This window comes from Camelina sativa, chromosome 20 (assembly GCF_030686135.1).
Source record: "Camelina sativa cultivar CO46 ecotype springtype chromosome 20, ASM3068613v1".
Classification (NCBI taxonomy): Eukaryota; Viridiplantae; Streptophyta; class Magnoliopsida; order Brassicales; family Brassicaceae; genus Camelina; species Camelina sativa.
In genome coordinates this window covers 1,140,264-1,166,048 of record NC_141899.1, presented here as the reverse complement: position 1 = coordinate 1,166,048, position 25,785 = coordinate 1,140,264, and the positions used below count along the sequence as shown (strand labels likewise).

The 25,785-nt window shown below is 33.3% G+C and overlaps 6 protein-coding genes across 8 annotated transcripts; 1 reads left to right on the top strand and 5 right to left on the bottom strand.

Annotated features, from left to right (window-relative positions):
- Nucleotides 1–358: 358 nt before the first annotated feature.
- Nucleotides 359–2,979, top strand: LOC104768545 (monodehydroascorbate reductase 2). Its single transcript, XM_010492552.3, has 10 exons — nucleotides 359–640; nucleotides 870–941; nucleotides 1,037–1,088; nucleotides 1,173–1,253; nucleotides 1,343–1,461; nucleotides 1,561–1,780; nucleotides 1,880–1,998; nucleotides 2,083–2,208; nucleotides 2,285–2,425; nucleotides 2,500–2,979. Exons 1-10 carry the CDS (start codon nucleotides 587–589, stop codon nucleotides 2,821–2,823), a joined length of 1,308 nt encoding a protein of 435 aa, XP_010490854.1. The 5' UTR covers nucleotides 359–586; the 3' UTR covers nucleotides 2,824–2,979.
- On the bottom strand, nucleotides 2,662–6,455 carry LOC104772108 (subtilisin-like protease SBT4.15). Of its 3 annotated transcripts, none has more exons than XM_010496755.3 (12): nucleotides 6,245–6,455; nucleotides 6,042–6,133; nucleotides 5,866–5,963; nucleotides 5,633–5,779; nucleotides 5,450–5,555; nucleotides 5,163–5,367; nucleotides 4,769–5,077; nucleotides 4,581–4,681; nucleotides 4,246–4,488; nucleotides 4,047–4,155; nucleotides 3,750–3,963; nucleotides 2,662–3,661 (listed from the first exon to the last, which is right to left on the bottom strand). In XM_010496755.3, exons 1-12 carry the CDS (start codon nucleotides 6,341–6,343, stop codon nucleotides 3,087–3,089), a joined length of 2,298 nt encoding a protein of 765 aa, XP_010495057.1. In that variant the 5' UTR covers nucleotides 6,344–6,455; the 3' UTR covers nucleotides 2,662–3,086. The 3 variants fall into 3 exon arrangements, 2 of the variants coding, with proteins under 2 accessions (XP_010495057.1, XP_087362505.1); XR_015593876.1 differs by having other exon boundaries at nucleotides 2,968–3,661; nucleotides 4,246–4,526; nucleotides 4,627–4,681; nucleotides 6,245–6,436; XM_087506379.1 differs by lacking the exon at nucleotides 2,662–3,661 and having other exon boundaries at nucleotides 3,742–3,963; nucleotides 6,245–6,431.
- Nucleotides 6,456–6,631: 176 nt separating this feature from the next.
- Nucleotides 6,632–10,371, bottom strand: LOC104768544 (GDSL esterase/lipase At5g03610). The gene is made up of 5 exons (XM_010492550.3): nucleotides 10,005–10,371; nucleotides 9,704–9,913; nucleotides 7,492–7,769; nucleotides 7,098–7,404; nucleotides 6,632–7,015 (listed from the first exon to the last, which is right to left on the bottom strand). The coding sequence occupies exons 1-5, from the start codon at nucleotides 10,066–10,068 to the stop codon at nucleotides 6,795–6,797; spliced, it is 1,080 nt and encodes a 359-aa protein (XP_010490852.1). The 5' UTR covers nucleotides 10,069–10,371; the 3' UTR covers nucleotides 6,632–6,794.
- A 2,897-nt stretch (nucleotides 10,372–13,268) lies between these two features.
- On the bottom strand, nucleotides 13,269–15,675 carry LOC104768543 (GDSL esterase/lipase At5g03600). The gene is made up of 5 exons (XM_087506464.1): nucleotides 15,035–15,675; nucleotides 14,739–14,942; nucleotides 14,345–14,619; nucleotides 13,845–14,151; nucleotides 13,269–13,758 (listed from the first exon to the last, which is right to left on the bottom strand). The coding sequence occupies exons 1-5, from the start codon at nucleotides 15,081–15,083 to the stop codon at nucleotides 13,553–13,555; spliced, it is 1,041 nt and encodes a 346-aa protein (XP_087362590.1). The 5' UTR covers nucleotides 15,084–15,675; the 3' UTR covers nucleotides 13,269–13,552.
- A 1,801-nt stretch (nucleotides 15,676–17,476) lies between these two features.
- Nucleotides 17,477–19,272, bottom strand: LOC104768542 (GDSL esterase/lipase At5g03590). The gene is made up of 5 exons (XM_010492548.3): nucleotides 19,106–19,272; nucleotides 18,792–18,992; nucleotides 18,372–18,652; nucleotides 17,873–18,179; nucleotides 17,477–17,777 (listed from the first exon to the last, which is right to left on the bottom strand). The coding sequence occupies exons 1-5, from the start codon at nucleotides 19,149–19,151 to the stop codon at nucleotides 17,572–17,574; spliced, it is 1,041 nt and encodes a 346-aa protein (XP_010490850.2). The 5' UTR covers nucleotides 19,152–19,272; the 3' UTR covers nucleotides 17,477–17,571.
- Nucleotides 19,273–19,564: 292 nt separating this feature from the next.
- Nucleotides 19,565–22,241, bottom strand: LOC104768540 (GDSL esterase/lipase At5g03610-like). The gene is made up of 5 exons (XM_010492547.3): nucleotides 21,676–22,241; nucleotides 21,378–21,584; nucleotides 20,664–20,938; nucleotides 20,060–20,366; nucleotides 19,565–19,962 (listed from the first exon to the last, which is right to left on the bottom strand). The coding sequence occupies exons 1-5, from the start codon at nucleotides 21,737–21,739 to the stop codon at nucleotides 19,742–19,744; spliced, it is 1,074 nt and encodes a 357-aa protein (XP_010490849.1). The 5' UTR covers nucleotides 21,740–22,241; the 3' UTR covers nucleotides 19,565–19,741.
- Between the last annotated feature and the right edge of the window lie 3,544 nt (nucleotides 22,242–25,785).

Genomic DNA, 25,785 nt, shown 5'->3' with positions numbered 1-25,785 from the left:
TACAAATATTACATATTCTTTTTGTCCTATCTGGGGTTTTCTTGTTTTAACTGTGTTAGCTTAGCTTTATTATATCCAAAGTTATTATGAAATTGGTTCAAATAAAAAAAATCAACCAAACAACTCCTTCAAAGATATTTTACTTTATTCGTCAATTTGACTAGTGGGCTGCTGAGAAAGTAGAATATTGATTTCTTTCTCTTTGCGTTGTGTAAAGAGAAGAGAAAGAAATCTCCAAATATGAAAGGTATCAACAAACCGGATCGTACCGGAATTTAAATCTGAATTGTCCCTTTCACATCGACCAAAGATCTGTCGCGCTGTAAGTACAAGACCGGGGTCTGGTCAAAGAATAGTAGACGCAGATTTTGATTTCGATTTTGGTTTCTCCACGAAGCGGGATAATCTAACGGCGTAAACACTGCCACGTGTAAAGATTCCATCTAGACAGAACAAAGCCGCCTATAAAATCCCCCCACCTGACCCAATCACGTTCCTCCGATCCAAGAAAGGAAAGCTAAAAAGACAAAAAAAAAAAAACTGAAATTAAATTAAAAAAACAAAAAGAGACGATTCGATCGCGTCAATGGCTGAAGAGAAGAGCTTCAAGTATGTGATCGTCGGAGGTGGTGTCGCCGCCGTAAGTCTCTCTGTTCTTTAGTCATCGGAATTGTGCTTTTATCTCTTCGCTTACGAATCATTACTACTACTGTATAGTTCGCTTTTGGAATCCTCATCACTCGAGGAAGTTTCACTGATTGTATCTCTATCCTCTAGATCTAGTCTAGTCTAGAACTAGGAACTATCTCTCTCTTACTTAATTCAGTTTTGTTCTTGTTGTTGTTTTGGGGTGTTCTTGATATTCACAGGGATACGCGGCGAGAGAGTTCTTTAAGCAAGGTGTTAAGCCTGGTGAACTTGCCATCATTTCAAAGGAACAAGTACGTTTCCTAGGACTTAGAACTTTATTTAGGTTAGCTTCTTGAGGATTCTTGTGATTTTATAATATTGGTGATTTTTTTTTTGTGTTACACAGGTGCCTCCATATGAGCGTCCTGCACTTAGCAAAGGATATATTCACCTCGACAGTTAATATTCGTTCCTACATCAATTGAGTTTTAGTTTAGTGTGTGTTTGGTTCTTAGTTAGATTGTTGTTTTCATGGTACACAGATAAAGCTACACTTCCGGGTTTCTATGTCTGTGCTGGAAGTGGAGGAGAGAGACAGTTCCCTATGTGGTACAAAGAGAAAGGTTGGTTTTTTTTTAAGTGTGCTTTTGATTACACAATGTCTCTCTCTTTACTCTTATGTGTAACTTCTACGTGCTCATGTTTTTTGCAGGTATTGAGCTAATTTTGGGAACAGAGATTGTCAAAGCGGATCTTGCTGCAAAGACTCTTGTTAGTGGTACTGGACAAGTCTTCAAGTACCAAACTTTACTAGCTGCAACTGGTTCTTCTGTGAGTACAAAACTCCCCCTTTACTCTTACTTTGGAATGTTCCATCCAAGTCTTCTTTTTTTTGAATCTTGTTTCTAAGGACTTTGTTTAATTATGCAGGTCATAAGGTTGTCAGATTTTGGCGTCCCAGGTGCAGATGCTAAGAATATTTTCTACCTAAGAGAACTTGAAGATGCTGATCACCTTGCTTATGCAATGGAAGTTAAGGCAAAAGGAAAGGCTGTGGTTGTTGGTGGCGGTTACATTGGTCTTGAACTCAGTGCTGCTTTGAAGGCTAACAACCTCGACGTTACCATGGTTTATCCAGAACCTTGGTGCAGTAAGTGAACACATTTTAAGCCAAACCACTAACATACAATTCTCATCGCTCTTTCTTTGCTTAACATCTTTCCTTTTTGTTTTGTCTTTGAAAAAAAAGTGCCTCGGCTTTTCACCGCTGGTATTGCTTCCTTCTACGAGGGTTACTACGCCAACAAAGGAATCAACATTGTCAAAGGCACTGTTGCATCTGGTTTCAGTACCAACTCAGATGGAGAGGTTAGCATTCAACATCACTATTCAAACTATAGTTTTTTTCTCTTGACTGCTTCAACAATAATGCTTTGTTGCGTAATGATGCAGGTCACTGAGGTGAAATTGAAGGACGGAAGAACATTAGAAGCTGATATCGTGATCGTTGGTGTCGGTGGTAGACCAATTATATCACTCTTTAAAGGTCAAGTTGAAGAGGAGAAGGGTGGTTTGAAGGTTTGTGATTTACATTCTCCATTATTCTGTAGTATCATGAGATATAGCATCTGAAGTAACTCATCTTTGATTGCAGACTGATGCGTTCTTCAAAACAAGCGTCCCAGATGTATACGCCATTGGTGATGTAGCCACCTTCCCAATGAAACTCTACAACGATATGAGACGCGTTGAACACGTTGACCATGCTCGCAAATCCGCTGAACAAGCTGTTAAGGTAGTTATAAATAAAATGCTTCTCCTTCCAGTCTTCAAGTGAGTTGTATTGAAACGATTTGTATGATTCTGTAGGCAATCAAGGCCGCAGAAGAAGGGAACTCGATTCCTGAATATGACTATCTTCCATACTTTTACTCTAGAGCATTTGATCTCTCATGGCAATTCTACGGTGACAACGTTGGAGAAACCGTAATGTTTGGAGACAATGACCCCAAATCTCCTAAGCCAAAATTCGGAAGCTACTGGATTAAAGAAGGGAAAGTAGTTGGAGTATTTGTAGAAGGTGGAACTCCTGAAGAGAACCAGGCAATTGCTAAGGTTGCACGAACACAACCTTCAGTTGAGAGTCTTGATGTTTTGGCTAAAGAAGGCCTTTCTTTCGCCACCAAGATATAAAACAATTAAGGCAAGTGTGAAGGCTTTGAGTTTGAGTGTCCTCATATCATTTAAGCTACATATTATGATAACAGAGTAGACACTATTTGTTATTGGTTTGACTCGCTTTCTTCACATTGTTTGGTTCAGGAATAAAATTGTAAGTCACTTTTCAAATCTTTTCTTTATTACCTATTTAGTTCAAGTTTCAACAACACTAACAATGTGAAACACTAACAATGTAAAAGACAAACAATGATCTAAAAGAAAAGGTCTTGTCTTTCTTAACTGTAATTGCTACCTGACCGGAACAATAGAATTGGACTTCTCACAAGATGACCTCTCGAATCATCCCATTCCACAGAAGCAGACACAATCCCTCTCATTGTCTCATCCCAAACTCCATCAATCATAACCTTAAAATTCTTCTTCTCTCCTGGCCTCTCGAAACTCATAGCCTTAGGCACAACCTCAACTCTCAAACCTTTCGGTGCCCAAACCTTAGCCACGTAGTTCGATGGTCCGTATCCGACGTTCGTCACTGATCTGTAGAAAACCTCTGACACTTTCGTATCCGTGGAACTCACTTGCTTGTGCATTGACGGGTAATTTAACCCGTCGGATCCTAACCCTCGTTTGAAATTCTCGCATCTGTACTCCGTCTTCGTCGTGTTGTTCTTGTTATTTCGGATTAAAAGTCCGATGCTTGTGCTGTTATACCCTTCTTTACAGAGGAATCTTAGGTATGCGTCCTCTGTGATGTCGTAGACTAGACCCGGGTGAATCGCTCTTCTCGGGTTTATTTGACCCGACCCGTAACTTAATTCTGCTTCGTCTCCTTTGATCCTCATTGGAGTAGCTGTAACGAGTGTAAAGATTGGAACTTTCTGTTAGTTCTGAGTGTAAAGATTGCAACTTTCTGAAGTTTTGTTTAATAATTTAGTTACCTGTTGTCATAAGGGCGGATTTGATTGCAGCTGGAGACCAATCAGGATGGAATGATTTGACATAAGCTGCTGCAGCTGCTGCGTGAGGACAAGCCATTGATGTTCCTGACATTATGGTAAAAAGTGTTTTTCTATTGTCGTCTGAATAACCGGTTACAGATGCTAGCTTCGAGTATGCCGCGAGAATGTTCAGTCCTGGCGCTGAAATGTCAGGCTGTTGAGAAAACGGGGATCAATTGAAATCACTTGGAGGAACCTTTGAGTACAGAAGAGATAGAAAGGGTGAAGAGAAGAAACCTTGAGAATGTTGGGGCTGATTCGTTGAGGTCCTCTAGCTGAGAAAGAAGCAATTGAGGGAGCTACCATTGTGGTTGTTTTTGTCTTGAAGATTACTGCTTGAGGATTTCTGATAAGTTTGAATGTGTGAGGAACAACACCAACGAAAAAGAGGAGTAAGAAGAGAGACATAGAGAGACGAGATTGATTGATTGATTACTTGGTGGAGTTGATGTATTCAGAGATCTTTGTACCGTCTTCAAAGAAGACATAAGAGCCAGCAATGAGAGTTGAAGTAGCCATATCAGTCGGTTCTAGAAGTTGGACGATCACACCAGCTCCTTTTAAGCTTCTCACTACATGGTCTTGACCATGACCTCCACCTCCTTCTTCACGTCCTGCTTCACAGTAAACTACCTTCCCCATCACTTTGTCCTCCCCTAATGTCCCGGACTCACAAGTACTGTATAAGTACTCACAACCGTTTTCAGACGATCAAGACTGTAAAAAACTGAGAAAGATTTAGGCTTTTGTTCTGTTATTGAGATTGATTACCTAGGCTCTCCATAGCCTCCTGCAGATAAGTTAGATGCAAGCGTACCGCTTGTTAACGGATACATTGTCTCTCTTGGAGAGAATCCATTTAAAGAGATTCCCTGCAAAAGAGATCTTGAACTCTTACCTTACTTGCCATACAAGCAAGATCAAGATGATACTTCAGTTCTTGAAAGAGATATACTTACAGATGCAGTGAGGCCATTGCCAAGTTTGACAACAGTTTCGAACTTCCGGTCGAGTGAGTTGGCCGCGACAGTCATTACCCACGGCGCAAGGTTGGAAACCGTAAAGAGACCTGGCCCGTTATTGCCTGCAGAACACATTGTCAAGATCCCTCTTTTCATAGCATGAAACGCTCCAATGGCAATTGGATCTTGGAAAAACGGAAGCGAGGCTCCTCCGATTGAAATCGATATTACATCAACCCCATCAGAAATAGCTTCGTCGAATGCCGCCAACATGTCCATGTCTGTACATCCTGATTCCCAGCACACCTTTATTTGAAACAGAGCATAACGTGTCTCAGATGTTTCTTCTGTTCCAAGAAAGCAGAGCAACAATTTAAATGAAAAAAAAAACCTTGTAAGTGGCTATTCGAGCTGAAGGAACACCTCCACGAGCAGTTCCATTAGCAATTCCGAAGAGACTAGCGCTGGAGACTGAAACGCCAGCAATTGTGGAAGATGTGTGAGTCCCGTGACCGTCGTAATCCGCGGGAGAGTCTCCTTTACCATCAGGAAGTCCTTCTTGATCGAGGTGGAAGTACTTTGCGCCTATCACTTTACTGTAAACCAAAACCCAAATTAAAGAAAAGAAAAAGAGAGGTTGCAGAAACAGAGGATGATGGAAAAACAGAGCATTTGTACTTATTGCAACGAGTGAAGTTGTTTCCAGTTACACATTTTCCTTTCCATTTAGCTGGAGGAGGACCAACTCCTTTGTCATCAAAGCTCGGTGAGTCTACATCGATCCCTTATCACAAGAACAAAAGGTATTTATAAATCCGGTTTTACCAATATCTTCAGATTTGAGTTAGTAAGTTTACTTACCTGTGTCAAGTACTCCCACAATGATATTACTCTCTAGTGCAACACTTCGTTTGTATTTAGACTCAACAAATCCTAGAAAATCCCATGATCTTGTCGTATGAAGCTGTCTTTGAATGTTCTTGAACACCGATACAACTCCATCTTCGCCTGCATAGAAACAAATCAAGATAAGAACAGTCACTAATCACATCAAGTTTAAACACAAAATTTATTTTTACAGGTTTGTAATTTACGTGATAGCTTCTCTGCTTCATGAGGGTAAAGCCTTGCAGCAAATCCATTAATGTTCTTCCCATAGCTATATATTTTAACTTCTCTTGCTTTGCTCTCGCTGCAAAAAAGTATACAACTTTGAATAAAAAATTCGGATAAATCAATGGCTATTCTATGAGGAAGAGCTGGTTCTTACTCTCCGATCACTGTCAATAGAAGATTGTGATGGTTCTCTGCGGCTTCAACATGAGAATTCTCAGTTGCTTCTCCCATGTACACAATGTAAGGCTATAAAGACAGAGAAACAGAACAAAATCATGAGAGTTTTAGTAATTTAAAGCCATTGATCGGCTCATCACAGAACACATGAACACACACTCTTCACTCTTACATTATTACCTTTCTCTCGTTGTTTTCATCTTCCGTGGCTGCTATAAACGCAGTGTTAACAAAGCAAAAACAGAGTATAAACAGCCGTAAATGCTGATTCGAAACCATCTTTTTGGATATTGAGATTAGTTATAACTGAGATTTGCTTTTTGTTAATTAAGAAGAAGAATTACACTCTATAACGTTAATAAATCAAAGAGAACAATACTTAACAGCCACTAATCTTTTAAACTGTTTTCTTATGCTAAGTAATTAGCATAATAAGACTGAGAGTCCTTTGGCTTGTTATTAGGATCTTGTTCCACCTTATTTTTCGGTTTATTAGTTACAGTTAATTAATTTAGTTGTTTTGTTTCTCTTAATGAAATTAATTAGGGTGTGAATGAGTAATAGAAATGAACAAGTTTAGAGATTTTATTAGTCACACAATCTTTAACACACACAAACACAAAATGAATGAAGTGATACTGAAAAAAAACAGAAACAGAGAGCTCAAGCATTGAGCTTCATAAGACGAAACCTAAGAGAAATTGTGTGTTTGTTTGTTGTGTTTTGTTTCTCAGGCTTTAATCAAAGACGCGGTAAGACTTTCTCGTAAAACCGAGTAAACCGATCTCCATCCTTCTTCAGTAGGGTGAAGTCCATCCCAAAAGAAAGCAGTTTTAGGATCATCACATACCATGTACTTCTTCACTCCCTTCTCATCCACGCTTCCACAGTTATACTCTCTGCTCACACCTACGCAACATGGCTTCAACGGACTCTCAAACCTCGTACTCCCTGACATTTCCACATAACCGATAAGACTTTCAAGAAAAAGGACTAAAGAAAGTGTAAGAAAACAAAAACTTGTATATTGTACCTGGATTAGCTCCTTTGTTCTTGAACACAGTCAAGAAAGCATTATAAAGATCAAGAATAATGAAAGTCGACTGCTTGGTCTCGCTGTTAAGCTTTGCCACAGCTTGTTGCAATAAGTTGTTGTGGAGGTTGACTAAAGCGTTTTGTGTCTCGTTACAACGCTGGAACGAGGATGCGGCGGTGAGGGGAGGGAGACAACCAAGCGGCTGCAGCGATGGTACTGCTATCTTTTTCACTCCCAAAGCGTGGATCCGCCTCAAATTCACCTCTGTTTGATCCACAACTTGCTTTATGAATGCTGGGAACTCCTGTAAGATGCAACGAATGTAAAATAAAAAAAAAAATGAATATATACATGTAAACTAAAATTATATGGAATGTTTTAATGATCTTACAGAGGCAGGGCGGTTTAGGGCGATGAAGTTGGAGTAGTCGTTGCCTGCGACACTGACGAGAGCAACGGAGGAAGTAAGCTCCGAAGGATAGTAGATGTCGCCGGCGGTGAGAAGGTTCTGGAAGATATCGATCTGAGTGGTCATGTTTGGCAATGGAGTCCGAGTGTTGAAGACACCGGTTCCTCCGTACGCAAAATTCATACCGTACTGTAGACGTTTCTTTCCCGCGTAATCTTTCCAGAAGTATGGGATTGGTGACTTTATACCCACGAATTTTGCTACAGAAAAAAAGGAAAATTAAATTGATATTTTTTCGTTTAATTTAAAATTAAGCTGAATATGAATAATCCATGTTTATTAGTTGTTTTATAATATTTACCCTTAAATTAACGAAGACTATTTGACTTCACAAGTCACAACCTCATTAATATGATTGTTTATTTATAATGTTTAATAGAAACAATGGGATAACTGATAAGAATACGCCCGTTGTTAGATTATATAAATTGATTTAAATTTGCAATCTGAGTCTTTTAAAAATCTTCTTTATTTTACAAGTATATCGAAAACCAAAACGTGATGCACATCATCGTTGACGATATGCAAATTTTATAATTAAGTTTTCATCCTAAGAAGTTTATATAGAAAGACTATTGACATAAGACTTTTTCTGAAATGATGTTCATTAAACTATAATGTATGGTACTTTGACAGCGCATATGTTGGTGTTTAGCTTTATAGTCTATAAAACTATATAGTCTTTTTATATGATAATAAAAGAGATGAAAAAAAAGAAAAGCTTGAAGTGTGTTGCTTTGTTGATGCTAAGTGGTGTGCTATCATGATTCATGAGAGTATAACAGACATAATAATAAAAATAGAAAAGTTTTAACCTTTATGACGAAGATATATAAAAGACAAGTAGAGAAAAATAATAATTTGGTAGCACCGAATACAATGCATGAAAATATATATATATATATATATATTGATACGTGTTAGGTGTTATAGCATACTAGAAAAGATATACATGTTGCTGTGGCCTTACTAACGTGTTAAACTTAGAAAAAAAACAGTTCAGATTTTTTTTCGTTAAGATTCATTATGGTTTTTAAATGATGACAATTGACAACGTATATGTAAAGAAGCAGAGTATCGGTATGTTACTTCCCATAATAATACATTTATCTTATATTACTAAGTTTATACTTTTCATCATTTTAACGTATATTTTTACTTGTGAATTACATATTTACATGATGCGTGTGTTACAATGAATAGTAAATAAATATATATAGTAATAATAATAAATTTATAATACATGAAGAATATAGATAAAACGTAAGAAAAAAGGACTATTATGAATTTGGTCATATATAGTAAAAGGATTTGACGCAACGCTGACAATTGCTAAATGTTCGAACTAAATTTTCCTTTACCAACCAAATAAAAGATTCAACATCACTAAACTGGCCACGAAGGTAATTAAACCAACTACTGTAACTAACACAAGATAAAGAAATGATTCTTAAATTTCTCAATTATGTATGTCCACCGAGACACAAACACATAGTACTGAGGAATATATATGATTATATAAAGGACATAAAAATATGTTACAAGGAAAAGGTTTATAGGATAAGAAAAAGGAGAATATAAATAGTTTTTCAGATTAATAAACAGAAAAAGAAAGTAAAAAAAAAAGCTTTAATAAAAAGCAAAGTACAACAAGAAGATGGCGAGAAGAAAGAAAAGCAAAAGTGAGTCGCGCACTGGATTAACACTAGACCACTCCTTCCATCATTGTTTTTTGTACCTTATTTAAATATTACGATTTACGTCTCATCATTTTCACACATCTATACTGTTATAATTTTAAACGAAGCTAAAACATCGATTAGTTGGGTACTTAAACACTTATCAATCATTTACTTACCCATTTCTACATATTGTATGTATATCCTAAAAGGCTAACACTAAAGTATGTCAAGTAATTACACTATTACAGCAGTCAGCAGGTGACTTTTAGTGTTGGTTGGTTAATAAAATTGATTAGGATTGTTATTGTCAACAAATTTGATTAGGAATTTAAATGAAACAATTATAAAACAAGATTCATATAATCTTTTTTTCTTGAATTTAACAAGATTCATATTTCATATAGCATAAGGATGATATATATGGTTAACTTTTTTTGACGAGGAGTCGTTACCTAGAAAATCGGTGGCAACGCGGCCGTCGGAGAAACGGCCGGCGGGTTTACCGGGGAAAGTGATACCGTAAGGGAATTTCCAAGAACTAGCGAGAGACTTCTTAATGTTTCCTGTATCGGCATAAGAATCTCCGAACACAAACAGCTTCGATGGTCTAAATGCATACAAGTGATGATTTTGATTGGAACCCTCAACTCCACTGATTTCTCCTGCATAATTAAATCAAAAAAAAATATTAAAAATTTGGTTTCAAGAAATTGTTGTGATGAGAGCTATAAGATGAAACGCAAGTTAAATTACCAAATAGGAGCGAAGTTAATAAAAAGAGGAAGAGGGAGAAGAAGAGTTTGAACAAAGGATCCATTTTTCAAGATTCAGAGCAAAGAGTTCTCTTTTAAGTTTTAACGACCAAAAAGGAAAGGCGAAGGGAGAGAGAGAGAGCGAGAATGTGGAAGAGAGAAGATGGGTTTAAAAGAGAGAATTGAAATTGAATCGTGTTCTCACTAATGTTCTTTGTGGCTTTATATAGTAGTAACCCACTAACCATCAAGAGTTGATTGTGAAACGACTACGATCTCGTCAACTTTTGTATTTTTAGTCTTTGTGTTTTATTCGTTGTTCATAACAAAGAAAGTCGTGTTTTATTCAATTTTGTTTTGAACCATTTGAGTTTCTTAAATTTTTTTTTTTTTGAGTTTCTTAATTATCTTTGTTTAATTTCTGAGTGTGATTTCTATTACAATTGGGATAAGAGATACAAATGGCCTTAGTTGGGGTATAGAGTTTTTGCCCCACAAAAAAGTTGGTATAGAGTTGTTTGTAAAAAAAAAGTTGGTATACATTGCAATAGATTTTTTTTGCCGAAATTTACGGGATGTTAAATTCTTTTTTAAAAATAATATATTTGGCGTTTTAGTGATATACTTTTTAAAACATTATTTATTGAATTGACTTTCAATTTTTAATAATAAAAAAATTCTAGATCATAGTTTAATCCTTAGATTTGTGAACATTCCAATTCAAATTTTTATTTCTTATTTTCCGACGTTCATTTTGAAATTTTATACTACAGTGTTAGTATGATGTCAACGTCACCAATCTATCAAATTTATTTGTTTGAAGCAGGAAGACTACTTATACTTTTTTTGTGCAACGAAGACTACTTATACTATTTTTCATCATCACATGGTACGCCTTCAAATTTGTAGGCTGAAATTATAGTTCTTACTTCCGTAAGCTTATTTTTATTTTCCATATGGTTTTATGTTGAAGAACAAGACCAAAACGTGGACGCGTACCGTAAAAGTAGAAACAAGACTTTGGTTTATCCTCGACAATGGAATATTGGCATACCGTCCTTGATTATTGACTATCTTTAATTTTTTTTTTTTTTTTTTTTTTTTTTTTTTTTTTTTTTTGTGTTGATTTATTGTCCCAACAACAAAGAACGTGTTTATTATTTCCTCGTATGTTTACTGTATTATTACCCCAGTGGGTTTTTATTTTTATACATTTTCCAGGTTTTTCATAGTTTAGGAAATAGAATAATAACAACCAATCATATATTCATATTTACCTAATACCACTAACATAGTGTATTTAATCTAATAGGCTTAAAATATTCCAGGCAAAACTCCCTGAAAAATGGATACATCATATTTATTTAACACACGTGAGGGTTTAGATGTCCAGCCCAGCCGCCCTATATGAAAATTTAAAGAAAATATATTGTAATTATCAGTAGAGACACTATTGTAATTTGTAAACCACCATCCTCTTTTGCTTTTCGAGCTCTTCAAAGTAAAAACTCGATATAAAAAGAAGTAAAAACCAAATATGAATCGAACTACAAAGTCCATTTAACTTATTTTCTTAAAAACGCTTCAAATAAAAGATAAATTCGATTAATAACTGAATTCGAATCAAATACATATGTAGTATCTTTGTATTGCCAATACATTGTTGGGGTTTTAGATAACGAGAAGTGATTTACACTTTGGTCGGTTAGAGGTTTGCCTAACACTGAGTAAACCGATCGACCTCCCTCCTTCTTGGCTAGGGTGAAGGTTATCCCATAAGAAATCAGACTTAGGATCTTTACATAAGAGTATACTTCTTGACACCCTTCTCGTCCACATGCCCACAATCACCTTCGCAACACGGCTTCAACGGGGTTTCAATTTTGGTGCTCCCTACAATTTTAACAAAAACCAATCACTCAAAACCCTTAAAATAACTACAGTATTTAAAGGATCAAATTTGAAAATCTGTAATGTATTTTACTGCGAAGGAGCCGTTATATAGAAATAGTCGTTGCCGGCAACGCTGACGAGAGCGATAGAAGAATTAAGGTTAGAGGGAGAATAGATGTTGGAATAGCTAATGATGATTATATTATATAGAAGTTACCAAAGAGGAGAGAAAAGAAAATTAAGAGCGAAAGGAATTGAAGGGTTTAATCAAAATGTATTGCAAGATTTGGGGCAAAAACTTATACATCATAATTCATAAACTTCTCTATTCTTTGTCAAGGACGAAAATAAGTTTATACATCATAAACTTATACCCAATAAAGTTTAATCGCCTAATAAAGCTAGTTAACTTCACAATTTCACAGTAGTAAATAAACAATTTATACCTAAAAAACCTAGTTAATCTTTTTTTTTTTGTTTTTAAGACAAAACTAAGGTTTAAGTAATTTATCTGATGAACCATTATGACTTTCAAATCGTATCTCCCTTTTTTGGTAAATAAGAAAATCAGTTTTTTCCAAGTAAGAAAAAAGAAGGAAGAATTTTAATTAGAAAGATTTGGAAGTCTTATTAATTTATCACAATTTTTAGTAAAATTTTAATTTATAAGATCATATCTAATTTAGAGAAGACAACAATTTCTTTGAGACCTCCATAATCAAATGATAAACCAAAAGTTATTTTAATCATCACCACCTCACCACCATTCTCCAGATTTAGAATTCAATCCTAGAAGATTTTGCATATTCTTGAATTGACCACCACTAGTTCATTCACCAATATTATTCTCTAGATTTAGAATACATTACCATAATACCACCTACACATTCTTATAAGTTGGAATATTTTTTCTCATATGAACCTATCAACCCTTTAAAAAACCCCACAGATTAATTAATCCAAATGATGAATGGCTTCTCGTGCTTTTTGTTTGTCATGGTATTATGGGTTGGATCGAGTGATGCGAAACTGTTTGCAAAAAATTTAGTCCAGTTTAGGAACTCTCTTAATCCTGGAAAACAAATCCAAATCTCTTGTGATTTAAACAAAAAGCAACCATTTCAACTTTTTTTGGATCCTGGAGAAACCTACGATTATAAGTTTCATGGTATGTTTATTTTCAGAAACAAAATGGATTGTCAGTTAACGCAAGGGCTACTTGGAAATGTTTCGTTTAGGGCATACGAAGGTGCTAATGGTGTATTTGATCATGGTAAGCAAAATTTTTGGGATGTTAGAGAAGATGGAGTTTACTTTACACATGGTAAAGAAATACCAAAACTAGAGTATAAGTGGATACAAAAATCTTTCATTTCATCTTTGTTTTAACTGTAATTTCCTTTATTCTGTTATTGAATGAAAGATTGCAATCATATTTATTGTCTATGTGGAGAGAAAAAAGTGAAAAACTCTCTTTGTCCAGAAAAACAGTTTGTCATGATTTTTTGTTCCTCGAACAAAGATGATCTAGGCATCCTTTATTTATTCGTGGACAAACCAACCATTTGTCATTCTTTATAATTGTCCTTTACAAGAACAAATGTAAAAGTTTCAGATTGCATTTTCGGGTTTTAAATTAAATACCAACAAGTGGTTTTACGGTTTGGTCTTAGACTCGGTTAATGGGTTCCCTAATACCGAGTAAATCGATTTCCATCCTTCTTGAGTAGGGTGAACTTCATCCCAAAAGAAAAAAGACTTAGGATCATCACATAAGGTATACAACTTGTCACCGTCCATCGATCGCCCACAAAAACCTTCACAACACGACTTCATCATCGGGGTTTTAAATCTTTTGCTCCCTACGTTTTCACAAAACAATCTATAAGTCTAGGTTTTGATATTGAAGATCAAACGTGAAACTCTTATTACGTGGATTAATTCTCACCTTTGTTCTTCAGAACAGTCATGAAGGCGTGATGAATATCAATGATAAAGTAATGCTGCCCCTTCTTCATAACCCTAGACTGCTCGTTGAGCTTGGCCACGACTTGTCTCAACAATTTATTGTGGAGTTCCACCAATGCGCTTTGTGACTCGTTGCAACTCTTGAACGATGATGCAGAGGTGTAGGTAGGGAGGCATCCTATTGGCTGCAGCGATGTTACTGCTACTTTCTTAAACAGCAGCCCACTCAAAACTATCATATTAACGTGTAAATGATCCACGACTTCCTCTACTAATGCTTTCATGCCCTGCATGCAAGATTCAATGAGAAGATAAGCATTTTTTTTTCCTGTTAGAAAGCGAAATTTAATGAAAGAAAACTTTTAGTGTAAACCGATGTTTATGAACCAATAGAATTACGTATAAAAGCAGAGAAATAGGAACAATTGAATTACGTAATTAGCCTTGACATCTAAAAAAAGATAAATGTTTTATTCTTACAGCGGCAGGGCGATTTTCGTCAATGAAATAAATATAGTCGCCTCCGGCGTAGCTGATGAGAGAGACGTCGGTGGGAGTAATGTCTCCTTGGACACGGCCGGCGAGAACGATGTCTACCAATAAATTAACCTGAGCAGTTATATTGGGGAATGGACTATGCGGAGAGTAGTCCACCACTTTGGAACCCCCAAACGCAAAATTCATTCCTTTTTTTAGGGTTTTGTTTTTTCCGTGTGTTCTATAAAGATGAGGTGACTCTGCCCCTAACACTTTTGCTGCACCAACCAACACAATAGTTTCACTTTACATCCGTTAAATATATATAATATACTATAAGATTTAGACATCTGTTGGAAAGGTATACATCTAATCTAAGAGAGAGGGAGAGAGGAACCTATTAAATCGGTGGCGATGAGACCATCACAATAACGGCCGGAAGGTTTACCGGGGAAAGTGATACCGTAAGGGACAGCCCAAGCCTCTGTGTCGCTCTTCGTGTTTCCGGTATCCGCGTAAGAGTCTCCAAACACGAATAGCTTCGGTGTTTTTTTAGGTCCAAGAAGCTGGTTTGAACCCATTGCTCCATTAATACCTCCTCCTGCACAAAATTTTTAATAAAAAAAAAATTAAAATTTGACCATGGGAGGAATCTTTCGTACGTGATGAGAGCTATAAGTTGATATAAATTACCAAAGATGAAAGAGAAGAAGAGAAATAAGACTTTCATCAGAGAATACATTTAAAAATACAAAATTCAGAGCAAAGAGTTCTCTTATGTTTTCTTTTTGTTACAAGGATCAATTAGAGCCTTTAGAGGAATGGAGAGAAAAGATAAAGGACATGGAAGTGAGAATTTTTAGGATTGAAATTTTGAATGTGTTCTTAACTTCTTTCTAATCGGGCTTTGTTTAGAGTCTTAAGAGCTAGTAACCTTTAAAGAAGGATACGATTTTGGCGTGTGTGTTTTACGAAGGACACAAATAAATGAAAATTTAAAAGGTTGACAAATAAAATGGAGCGGAAATCGAGAGTGAGTATGTGGAGTAGATGGGTTTAAAGAAGAGCAATTTGAGGATTATTAGTAACCGTATGCGTTAGAAAAGATATAACACATACGGTCACACAGTGATTATATTCATGGGGCATAATTCGGATGTGTTATTACTAATCTCTATATCATGTGTTCGTCTGTGTTGACTAGAAATATTTCTTTGGTAAAATTCTTTCAAAGTATATTGTTCAAATCTTTTTTTTTTTTTTTTTTTATAATATGATTGTAAATTACCAAATAGGATAAAAGAGAGATGGATAGGGAGAGGAACTGTTCCATCAAACAATTGCAAGATTTTGAGCAAAGGCTTTTTATACTGTCTTGTTAAGAAAAACTTTGACATCATATCCTTTGTATAAAATACTATAAATTAATCTCATAATAAATGATTGTAATAAAACTCCAACAACTTTATTAAAAAGGAAGCTTTTAATAGCTAAAGATAAAAAAACTCGATTTCAGATATGTTATTTGCCCAATTATTAGAAAGTTAAACCCTATTTTTAATGATTTCTTTCAAGCTAAAAAAATAAAAATAAGATGGGTCTTCGTATTAATTTCTTACAACTTTTAGTGTAAAATCTAATCAATTATTAAGTTTTAGTTTTACCAATATTTTGTTGGTAAAATATCTAAGAAAAAAGCAAAAAAGTTAAGTTAAATTGGGATTTTGTATTAATTTCTTTCAAGTTTTAGTACATTTATTAATTTTTGCATAATACATTTATTATATTTATATATATATAATTTCATTTTCTTTCAAAATATATTTAAATATACATACATCTCAACACCTAGGTATAAGTTAAAATATTCTATATTTTATATACATATTACCCCTACTAAACAAACACAACAATTAGTTGAAAAAATGAATCACCTCTCTTATTTTTTTTGTGTCATGGTTTTGTATGTCGGGTTGGGTAATGCAAAACTGTTTGGGAAAAATTTAGTACAATTTAAGAATTCAATTAGTTCAGGAAAACAAATCAATATCTTTTGTAAATTGAACAACAAGCAAGTATTCACAGTTTCTTTAGACCGTGGACAAATCTACAATTATAGTTTTCATAGTGCATTTTTTACCGCAAACAAAATGAATTGTGATGTAAGGGAGGCGAACTTAAAATTTGTAAGTATTATGGCATATCAAAGTCCTACTGGCTCAGTTGATCATGGTAAAACGAATTTTTGGGATGTTAGAGAAGATGGAATTTACTTTACACATGGTAAAGGCATCCCAAAATTAGAGTATAAGTGGTAAAACAGCCAAGATTGCATTATAATTGGTTCTAAAATATCTTTAAAGTATAATTTATTTATCGTTATATTATGTACTATTACATATTTTCTATTGTTAGAAAAGATCATATTAAATAAAAAAATCACAATAGCATTGTGACTATCTATTTAGAAAAAAACAATAAATGTTGATTACATAATTTTTTTTTGTAAAAATATTAAATTTTTTATAATATACTCATTCTGTTTCAAAATATAAGATGTTTTAAGTGAAAACACGCATATTAAGAAATGACCACTTTAAAACAGTTCAACCAATCATAAACAAGACTGCATAATAGAAAATATTTAAATAATCTAAAAGTAGCATATAAACTTTTTTTTTTTTTGTTAAAAAGTAGCATATAAACTTGAAAAACATCTTATATTATGAAACAAACAAATATTCTCTAAAACATCCTATATTATGAAATGGAGGGAGTATATCTTAATATAAAATGTAAATAATTATATTAGGATAATATCTTTTAATGAGCATATAAAGATATGAAACATAATTGTATTAGGATAATATCATTTTTTAAGATCATCTTTGTTTTAAACTTTAAAATGTAGTTTCTTATCTTGTATTTGTGGAATATACCCTAATTTATATTTATATTTTCAATTAAATAGGGATTTGTGAATCAAAATTAATTATGTTCGATTTCGCCATTTGCACATGATAAAAGACGGCCATGCATACTACATAAAAAGTGAGCAACTCTACATTTAGAAGATAATTTTGTTTGCCCCCCCCCCCCCCCCCCCCCCCCCCCACATTACTTTAACCGAGTTAAAACCATAAATGGAATTCGATTTCAAGAAATTGAAAAACAAAGGTGAAAGTAAATATCCAACAGAAACTGGGGTCTTAGATGCCAAAAAGGTAATCTTACCCTTTGGTCAAAGACTCGGTTAGAGATTTGCCTAATACCGAGTAAATTGATCTCCATCCTTCTTGAGTTGGGTTAATTTCATCCCAGAAGAAAGCAGACTTTGGATCATTACATAAGGTATACTTCTTCGCACCCTTCATATCCACACGTGCACAATCGCCTTCGCAACATGGTTTCAACGGGGTTTTAAACTTATTACTCCCTTTATATCCACAAACCAATATAACACCAAAAAAAACTTTTAGACTAAAGTTTTAACATTAAAGATAAAAAAACGTCTAATTTTGTGTTAATTACCTTTTTTCTCCAAATTGACCATGAAGGCTTTGTGAAGATCAACGATGACGAAACGGTCACCTTTGGTCCTAAATTTGTCCTCTTTGTTAAGCTTGGCCACAACTTTCTTCAACGACTCGTTGTGGAGTCTCACCAAATCGTTATATGACTCGTTGCAACTCCGAAATGAGGATGCAACGGTAACACGTGGGAGGCATCCCAGCGGATGCAGCGATGTAACTCCTATGTTCTTAAATTTTAATCCGTTCATTATCCCTAGACTATACTGTATATCTTCCACAATGAACTCTACAAATGCCGGGTAGGCCTGCATGCAAAATCAAATAATTTTAGTCTATCTTGGATTTTTTTTTTCTTTTTTTTTTTTTATAAAAGAAACAAAATGGTCTATATTTACATTTTCAAATTTTCACATAGAAACTCAGAAATTAACGTTAAAACAATCAAAATTGCAATAATTAACGTCGTACATCCAAGGAAATATGAATGTTTTTCTTACAGCCATATTGGGGTTTTGGTCGATGAAACCATAGTAGTCGCTACCGGAGTAGCTGAGGAGAGCGTAGGAGGAAGCAAGGTCACCGTCGATAGTGTAGACACGACGTGCGAGGGCAAGGTTAACCAAGAAACCAACCTGAGTAGAGATGTTGGGCGATCGATCAACCGGAGAGTCGAACACTTCAGCCCCTCCGAAGGCAAAATTCATTCCTCTATTTAATTTAATCTTATTTTTTCCGTGAGTTCTCCAGAGGTACGGTAATTTTGCTCCCAACTGTTTCGCTGCAAGCATATACAGAAAAGACTATAGTGGAAAGGAAATCTATGTAAAGTTCATATTTCAATTAGTGATGTTTATTTAATCATATGTTCATATTTAGGATGTTGCTAGAGTGAGACAGAGAGTGTGAGAGTATATAACCTAGAAAATCGGTGGCGATGAGGCCATCAGAATAACGGCCGGAAGGTTTACCGGGGTAAGTGATACCATAAGGGGATTTCCAAGAGGGTGCCTTGGGCTGCATGTTTCCCGTATCAACGTAAGAATTTCCGAATATAAACAGCTTTGGAACTTTTTTGGATTGGGAAGGCTGATTTGAACCCAATACTCCATTGATTCCTACTGCAAAAAAAAAAAAAAAAAAAAAAAAAAAACACAAAATTCAAATTGGGCCATATATATTATAGAATTCCGCCAGTGATATATAAGCGCGCTATGAGACGACGGTAAAGTACCAAAGAAGAGAGAGAGCAAGAGGAAGAGTTTCATCAGATAATACATTTTAAGATTTAGATCAAAGACTTTTTTTTTTTGTTAGAGACAAAAAGAAATGAAGAGCAAATAGAAAAGATGTGGAGGAGAGAACTTTAAGGTTTGCAATTGAAGTGTTTCTAATGTCTTTGTGGCCTAGTAACCTTAAAAGGAGGTGACTTAGCTTCAATGTGTGTGTTTTTTTTTTCTATTTTATCATATTGAAGATCTCGAAACCGAAACCTAAATTAACTAGAGCATATGGTAGAAGTACATATTTTTGCTATTGTTATTTTAAAGTGATTTAAAATCCAATATGTATTATTAAAAGGGCCCTTTATAAACGTTTTAAGACCCGAATACACAATTAAAGTACATAATTAATTCCATAAGTAGTATAAATGTGATCTTTAACTAGAAACAGAGTGCGTAAAGACAGAGCATAAAAGTAAAGACTGTTTTATTTCAAACTTATTTCCTTAAGGTTACACTTTTATTCTTAAACACACAATAAAAAGATAGAGGCACAAAGCCTTGCATGCAGGAGTGACAGAAAGACATAGAGATAACAACAATAAAACAAGAAAACACTTAACGGTCGATAAAGAAAATTTGAAATCTTAAGCATATGAACTTAAGGGTAAAAGTGCTTTTAGGTTGTTGGTCAAAACCGAGTAAACCGCCTTCCATCCTTCCTCACTAGGGTGAAATCCATCCCAGTAGAAATTAGACGAAGGATCATCGCATAAGGTATAATTCTTCTCACCGTTCTCGTGCACAGTCCCACAATAACCGGTGATTCCGCAACACGGCACGTATAGACTTGTAAAATTCTTAACCCCTAAATTTCCATAAACCAAATACATATATATAAGCCTTCAAATTAGGGGTTTATTTTATTTAGAATACTGTCTTTTTCCTTCTTTTATTTCTTTTACCTGGAATCTGTCCGTTGTTATCGATGACGTCGAAGAAGGCCTTGAAGTAGTCAATGACAATGAAAGGCGACTGCTCGGTCTCCCTGTTGAGTCTAGCCACTACTCTTCGCAAGGCGTTGTTGTGTACGATTGTCAAGGCGTTTATAATGTCGCTGCACCTCCGGTATGATAAGCCTTTGGTGTACATGGGGAGGCACCCCAGCGGCTGTAATGTAGGTACTGCTATCGTTTTCACTCCCAAGGCGTGGATCCGCCTCAAATTAACCTCGATTTGATTGATGACTCGCCTCATAAATTCAAAGATGCTCTGTGATAATAATCAGAAATCAAGTAAGCTATCAGTTTATCATTGGTTCTAAGTTTACGATCAAGACTGGAGATCTTTGTCTACGTAGATTGTTAGAATATCAAAAAAAAAAAATATATATATAAATTAGGGAGTTGGAAGAGACTTAAATAGGTCCATAAATTAAGAAGAATTTTAGTTGTATTAGTGTTCACTTCAAAAGATATAATTGTAAGAAATTTTTTTTTGTTGTCAATATTTCAGAAATAATAAAATTTAATTAAATGAGTTTATAAGAAAGTAGTGGTGGTTCCTTACCAAGCCATAGCCATTGTCGGTGATGTGAGTAAAGTAGTCATTGCCAGCAATACTGACAAGGGCGACGGAAGAAGAAAGGTCGGATGGAGAATAGATATCGCCAATGAGTTTCTCAAAGAGACCGATCTGATACGTCATATCCAAACCTTTAATATAAACCGTGTCGAAGACTCCGGATCCTCCGTACCCAAAATTCATTCCATATTGTAACTTATCCTTCTCCACGTCATCTTTCCATTGATAAGGGACCGGTGATTCTATCCCCAGAAATAAGGCTGCACACATTGATAAGGGACCGGTGTTTGAATAACAAATAAGTAAATGAGCAACACCAGTGACCATTTAATATATTAATAAACTGAAAAAAATAAAGAATGAAATTCCAAATTCAGGATTTTTTTAGTTAAAACAATCAATCATAATAACACTTGTTATATATATAGATATATATAGAAACTTTTGCCCCCAAAAAAAAAAAAAAATCCAAGTTTTCCGATGCCTAGCACATAATACAATCATCTAGGACGTGACATTGAAAATTGGAGTAAAATAGCAATTTTTTCCGACATTATTTTAGTATCAGACAAATAATAATTATTTCATTCATCAGCTCCTCGGAACTTAGTCCTCATCCGGTAGATCTATGGTCAGTACGTATTAGAAGAAGTGAAATTGATAAGTTAACGTTTTAGTTACGCTCATATAGGCACGTACCTAGATAATCGGTAGAGAGACGGCCGTCAGAGTAACGGCCCGATGGTGTACCGGGGTATGTCATACCATAAGGTTCTCCCCATGATTCAAAAGTTGTCGGCAGGTTTCCGGTATCGACGTTAGAATTTCCAAAGACAAACAGCTTTGTTGAACCGTATAAGTTACGCTGATGATGGTGCTTTGAGCTCTCCACTCCAGTGACGTCTCCTGCCAAAATAAATACAAAATTGTAACTTTTAAAATCAGTCATATAGTTCTACTCTAATGAAAAAAAAAATATAAGATAACTGTGAACTACCAAAGAGGAGAAAAGAAGAAAAGAGGAGCAAGAGTGGGACGACGAGAGTTATCGCGGAATTCATTTTCGAAATTTGTTTCTTTCTTTTGTGAATGAGAGAGTATGTGAAGAAATATGAACTTAAGGGTATTCTTATTTATAGATCCACCATACTGGATTTTTTTAAGAAGTTTAAATCCAATGCAAAAAACACGTTTCGGTATAACTAATTAAAGTTTTTTCTAAATTATATATTCAATGATAAATCCTAAGTATGGTATCACATTCAACCTACTATTAATAAATAGGTGATCTCTTCTTCTTTTTTTGTCGAAAATAGATAGATGATCTCTATACTTTGTTTTTGTCTTTAAAAGATTGAATTTATCTTTTATTACAACAATTCGATAATCAGATAAGATAAATTTTAACTTTTAGTTCTCATACTACCAACTATACTACAAGGAAACGTCTCCAAAAAATATCTATAATCAAACAACGAGACCTTCATGCCTTGTTAGTATTGCCATAGGATTAAAGTGGTTGTGTTTCCTAACTACTTACACATGCCACCAGGGATCGACGGTACCTTCATGCCCAGGGCCGGTCCTAGGTATTTAGAGGCCTAAAGCAATTTGAAACATGTGAATTTTTTTTTGATAATTTTAAGTTAATATAATAAATTTAACTAAAATATTTCTTGTATTGTTTAGATAATAATTTAATATATTATTTGATATACTTTAAAAAGAAATTCTAACTTTTTTTTTAGTTATTTCATAAAAATAAATGTTTTATAAAAGAAAACAGAAAACATATACTTTTTGACACCAAAAGAATGAGGAAAGAAAGCAAAAAAGGAAAATAATAAAACTGTATATTGGTGGTCTATGCATACGTGGAGTCGGAGAGAGAAATATGTAAATGATTTACACTATATGATTATAACATTTACAATAACGTACCTTGCATTATGTAGCATATACAATAACGTAATTGTATATTTGTCTTCTAAATTGTTTTTTCTTTTGTGGCCTATAGCGCCTGCTTTGCTCGCTTTAGGGGTAGGTCGGCTCTATTCATGCCTTAAAAACAGGTGCAATATGGTAGTTATTTGAAATTCATATATTAATGTGCTTATAATTTTCTATTATTTCATTAATTATCTCAAATTAATTTTTTTTCTAATTTCTCAACCTTGAGTGGTTGGTCATAGATTTTTTTTTTGTGTAAATATAATTGTTACTATTCATTCAATCTCAAAAGGAAATAAAGAGGAGAATGTCATCAACCTAAATTACCTAATGGTTAGATAAAATAGGCTAATCAAACATAAGCCTACAACAAACATATACTAGGTAACAACCCGCACTATATGCGGGATAAATCGATTTAAAGAAAATTATTATAAGTAAAATTATTATTCTAGAACCAATATTTATTTGTGTCAAACATAATACTATATGTAACTAATTTTTTTTTATTTATTTATTCAAAGCTGCATTTTTGTGTAAAAAATAAGTTTCACCCGTAAAATCTTTAAATGTGTAAGAGAAAATATTGATAAATATTACTATTTATTGCAACATGTCTTTTGTTTGGTTTAAAACTCAATCTCATATCTCTTATGTTTTATTTTGTAATCATAACAATTTTGCATGTTTCTTATGAAACCATAACAAAATATATTAAATTACTCGGTATTTTAATTAATTAATTTTATTATATGTTAGTAACAATCAGATTCTAAACTAAATTTTCTAAAGATAATATAATTTATTGATTTAATATTTGTGATTAGGCTATTTAAATATTTTGAGTTAATGGTTTGTTAATAGTTTCTATAAATAACGGATTATTACCAAAAAATTATAATGAAAAATTTAATGAAATTTCAAAATCAACGTATTCGTGTAAGAATACATTTCACCCATGAATGATGTGAATGTGGTAAAGAAAATATTTATAAAATGTTACAATTTATGGAAATATATATTTCTTGTGTGCTTTAAAATCAAATTTTTATATTTATGGTTAATCGAGTAACTATAAAAAATTTTCATAATCTAATAATCACTCATTTTAAATATATTATGATTTTTTTGGGTACTAAGTTTATTTATAATGATAAGGTTTATTGTCTCATTCCTTTTTAATAGCACATAGATTAATGTACAATTAAAACATATATTCCTTTTCGATAATCAATATTTCAATTTTTTAATGAATAATCACACTAAATGTTGAGATAATTAGTTTACATACTTAGATATATATTATTAATCACACATCATGATATCCCCTAATTTGTTGTTATTTTTATATTTATTTATGAATATATATATATATATATATCTATATTTATTGGGAATTAAGTTTCCTTTAATGAGTTGAAGATAATTCAGAGTAATATATTTCTTTTTATAATCAATTATAATAACTATTTAAAGCTTGTTATTTAAATTATTATGGTAATAATACTAACATAAAAATAACACTTTTTCTGTGATTTTTTTAATAAGTTATATGTTCTTTATTTTTATTAACTTTATATGTTTTTATAGCCTTTTTAGAATATTTTACTTATATTGATTTAAGAAAGCAATATTTTATATTGATTTCTTAAAAATAATATAACTTTGACTTGTATATTTATAAGTAAATTTTAGTGAAATTTTGACTGAAAATAGTATGTAATTATTTAATTAGTTTTAATATGTGATATTTAAATTTATGTGAGAATTGATGACATATCTAATTATTATTCAGTTAATTGTTTTTTTTTTAAATATAATTGCATGTTAATGTAATTAAGTAGAAAATTTAAGGATATTTTTGCTAAATGCGTCTCAAGCTCTTTGGTGGCGACACATCAGTTTTTTCAAGAGAATGCTTCTCTATTAATATATAGGAGATTTTTGGGTACTAAGTTTATTTATAATGATAAGGTTTATTGTCTCATTCCTTTTTAATAGCACATAGATGAATGTACAATTAAAACATATATTCTTATTCGATAATCAATATTTCAATTTTTTAATGAATAATCACACTAAATGTTGAGATAATTAGTTTACGTACTTAGATATATATTATTAATCACACATCATGATATCCCCTAATTTGTTGTTATTTTTATATTTATTTATGAATATATATAAATCAATATTTATTGGGAATTAAGTTTCCTTTAATGAGTTGGAGATAATTCAGGGTAATATATTTCTTTTTATAATCAATTATAATAACTATTAAAAGCTTGTTATTTAAATTATTATGGTAATAATACTAACATAAAAATAACATTTTTCTGTGATTTTGTTAATAAGTTATATGTTCTTTATTTTTCTTAATTTTATATGTTTTTATAGCCTTTTTTAGAATATTTTACTTATATAAAAATCAATATTTTATATTGATTTCTTAAAAATAATATAACTTTGACTTGTATATTTGTAAGTAAATTTTAGTGAAATTTTGACTGAAAATAATATGTAATTATTTAATTAGTTTTAATATGTGATATTTAAATTTGTGTGAGAATTGATGACATATCTAATTATTATTTGGTTAATTGTTTTTTTTTAAAATATAATGGCATGTTAATGTAATTAAGTAGAAAATTTAAGGATTTTTTTTGCTAAATGTGTCTAGAGCTCTCTGGCGGTAACACATCAGCTTTTTCAAGAGAATGCTTCCCTATTAATATATAGGGGATAGATTGAAAAAATATAAATTGTTGGTGATAGATCCATAGGAACTTAGAGCCAGAGACTACATCTTGGTGTGTCAAAGAAACTTCCATGAATACATTGAGAAATTTAACATTAGTTACTATCAAAAGATTTTGTGATGTTGGAAAAGAGTATTTAGTTTCATTGGTTGCTGGAGCAAGTCACTTTGAGATAGCTAAAAGACGTGAACATTTTCTCTCTACATAGGAGGAGGGCAGAGCCGAGATTCTCTTTATGTAGAGGAGGTTGGACGCAACGTTCTCTCAATAAGGGAGGAGGGCAGAACCAAGGTTCTCTTTATGGTTAGTCATATACTATTATGATGTAATTTATTTTTTATTCAAATTGCTTTACACTATTATGATGTAATTTATTTTTTATTCAAATTGCTTTTTGA

Coding starts and splice junctions, on each gene's coding strand:
- LOC104768545 (XM_010492552.3), top strand. CDS start 587: ATGGCTGAAGAGAAGAGCTTCAAGTATGTGATCGTCGGAGGTGGTGTC. Junction 942..1,036: donor CCATCATTTCAAAGGAACAA/GTACGTTTCCTA, acceptor TGTGTTACACAG/GTGCCTCCATATGAGCGTCC. Junction 1,999..2,082: donor GTACCAACTCAGATGGAGAG/GTTAGCATTCAA, acceptor GTAATGATGCAG/GTCACTGAGGTGAAATTGAA.
- LOC104772108 (XM_010496755.3), bottom strand. CDS start 6,343: ATGGTTTCGAATCAGCATTTACGGCTGTTTATACTCTGTTTTTGCTTT. Junction 4,682..4,768: donor GCAATGGCCTCACTGCATCT/GTAAGTATATCT, acceptor TCTCTTTTGCAG/GGAATCTCTTTAAATGGATT. Junction 4,156..4,245: donor GAATACATCAACTCCACCAA/GTAATCAATCAA, acceptor CAAACTTATCAG/AAATCCTCAAGCAGTAATCT.
- LOC104768544 (XM_010492550.3), bottom strand. CDS start 10,068: ATGGATCCTTTGTTCAAACTCTTCTTCTCCCTCTTCCTCTTTTTATTA. Junction 7,405..7,491: donor CCCTAAACCGCCCTGCCTCT/GTAAGATCATTA, acceptor TGCATCTTACAG/GAGTTCCCAGCATTCATAAA. Junction 7,016..7,097: donor GAACAAAGGAGCTAATCCAG/GTACAATATACA, acceptor TGGAAATGTCAG/GGAGTACGAGGTTTGAGAGT.
- LOC104768543 (XM_087506464.1), bottom strand. CDS start 15,083: ATGTATTCTCTGATGAAAGTCTTATTTCTCTTCTTCTCTTTCATCTTT. Junction 14,620..14,738: donor CATCGCCACCGATTTAATAG/GTTCCTCTCTCC, acceptor TGGTTGGTGCAG/CAAAAGTGTTAGGGGCAGAG. Junction 13,759..13,844: donor GACTGTTCTGAAGAACAAAG/GTGAGAATTAAT, acceptor GTGAAAACGTAG/GGAGCAAAAGATTTAAAACC.
- LOC104768542 (XM_010492548.3), bottom strand. CDS start 19,151: ATGTATTATCTGATGAAACTCTTCCTCTTGCTCTCTCTCTTCTTTG. Junction 18,993..19,105: donor CTTGCTCTCTCTCTTCTTTG/GTACTTTACCGT, acceptor TTTTTTTTGCAG/TAGGAATCAATGGAGTATTG. Junction 17,778..17,872: donor GGTCAATTTGGAGAAAAAAG/GTAATTAACACA, acceptor GTGGATATAAAG/GGAGTAATAAGTTTAAAACC.
- LOC104768540 (XM_010492547.3), bottom strand. CDS start 21,739: ATGAATTCCGCGATAACTCTCGTCGTCCCACTCTTGCTCCTCTTTTCT. Junction 20,939..21,377: donor TCTCTCTACCGATTATCTAG/GTACGTGCCTAT, acceptor CAATGTGTGCAG/CCTTATTTCTGGGGATAGAA. Junction 19,963..20,059: donor TAACAACGGACAGATTCCAG/GTAAAAGAAATA, acceptor ATGGAAATTTAG/GGGTTAAGAATTTTACAAGT.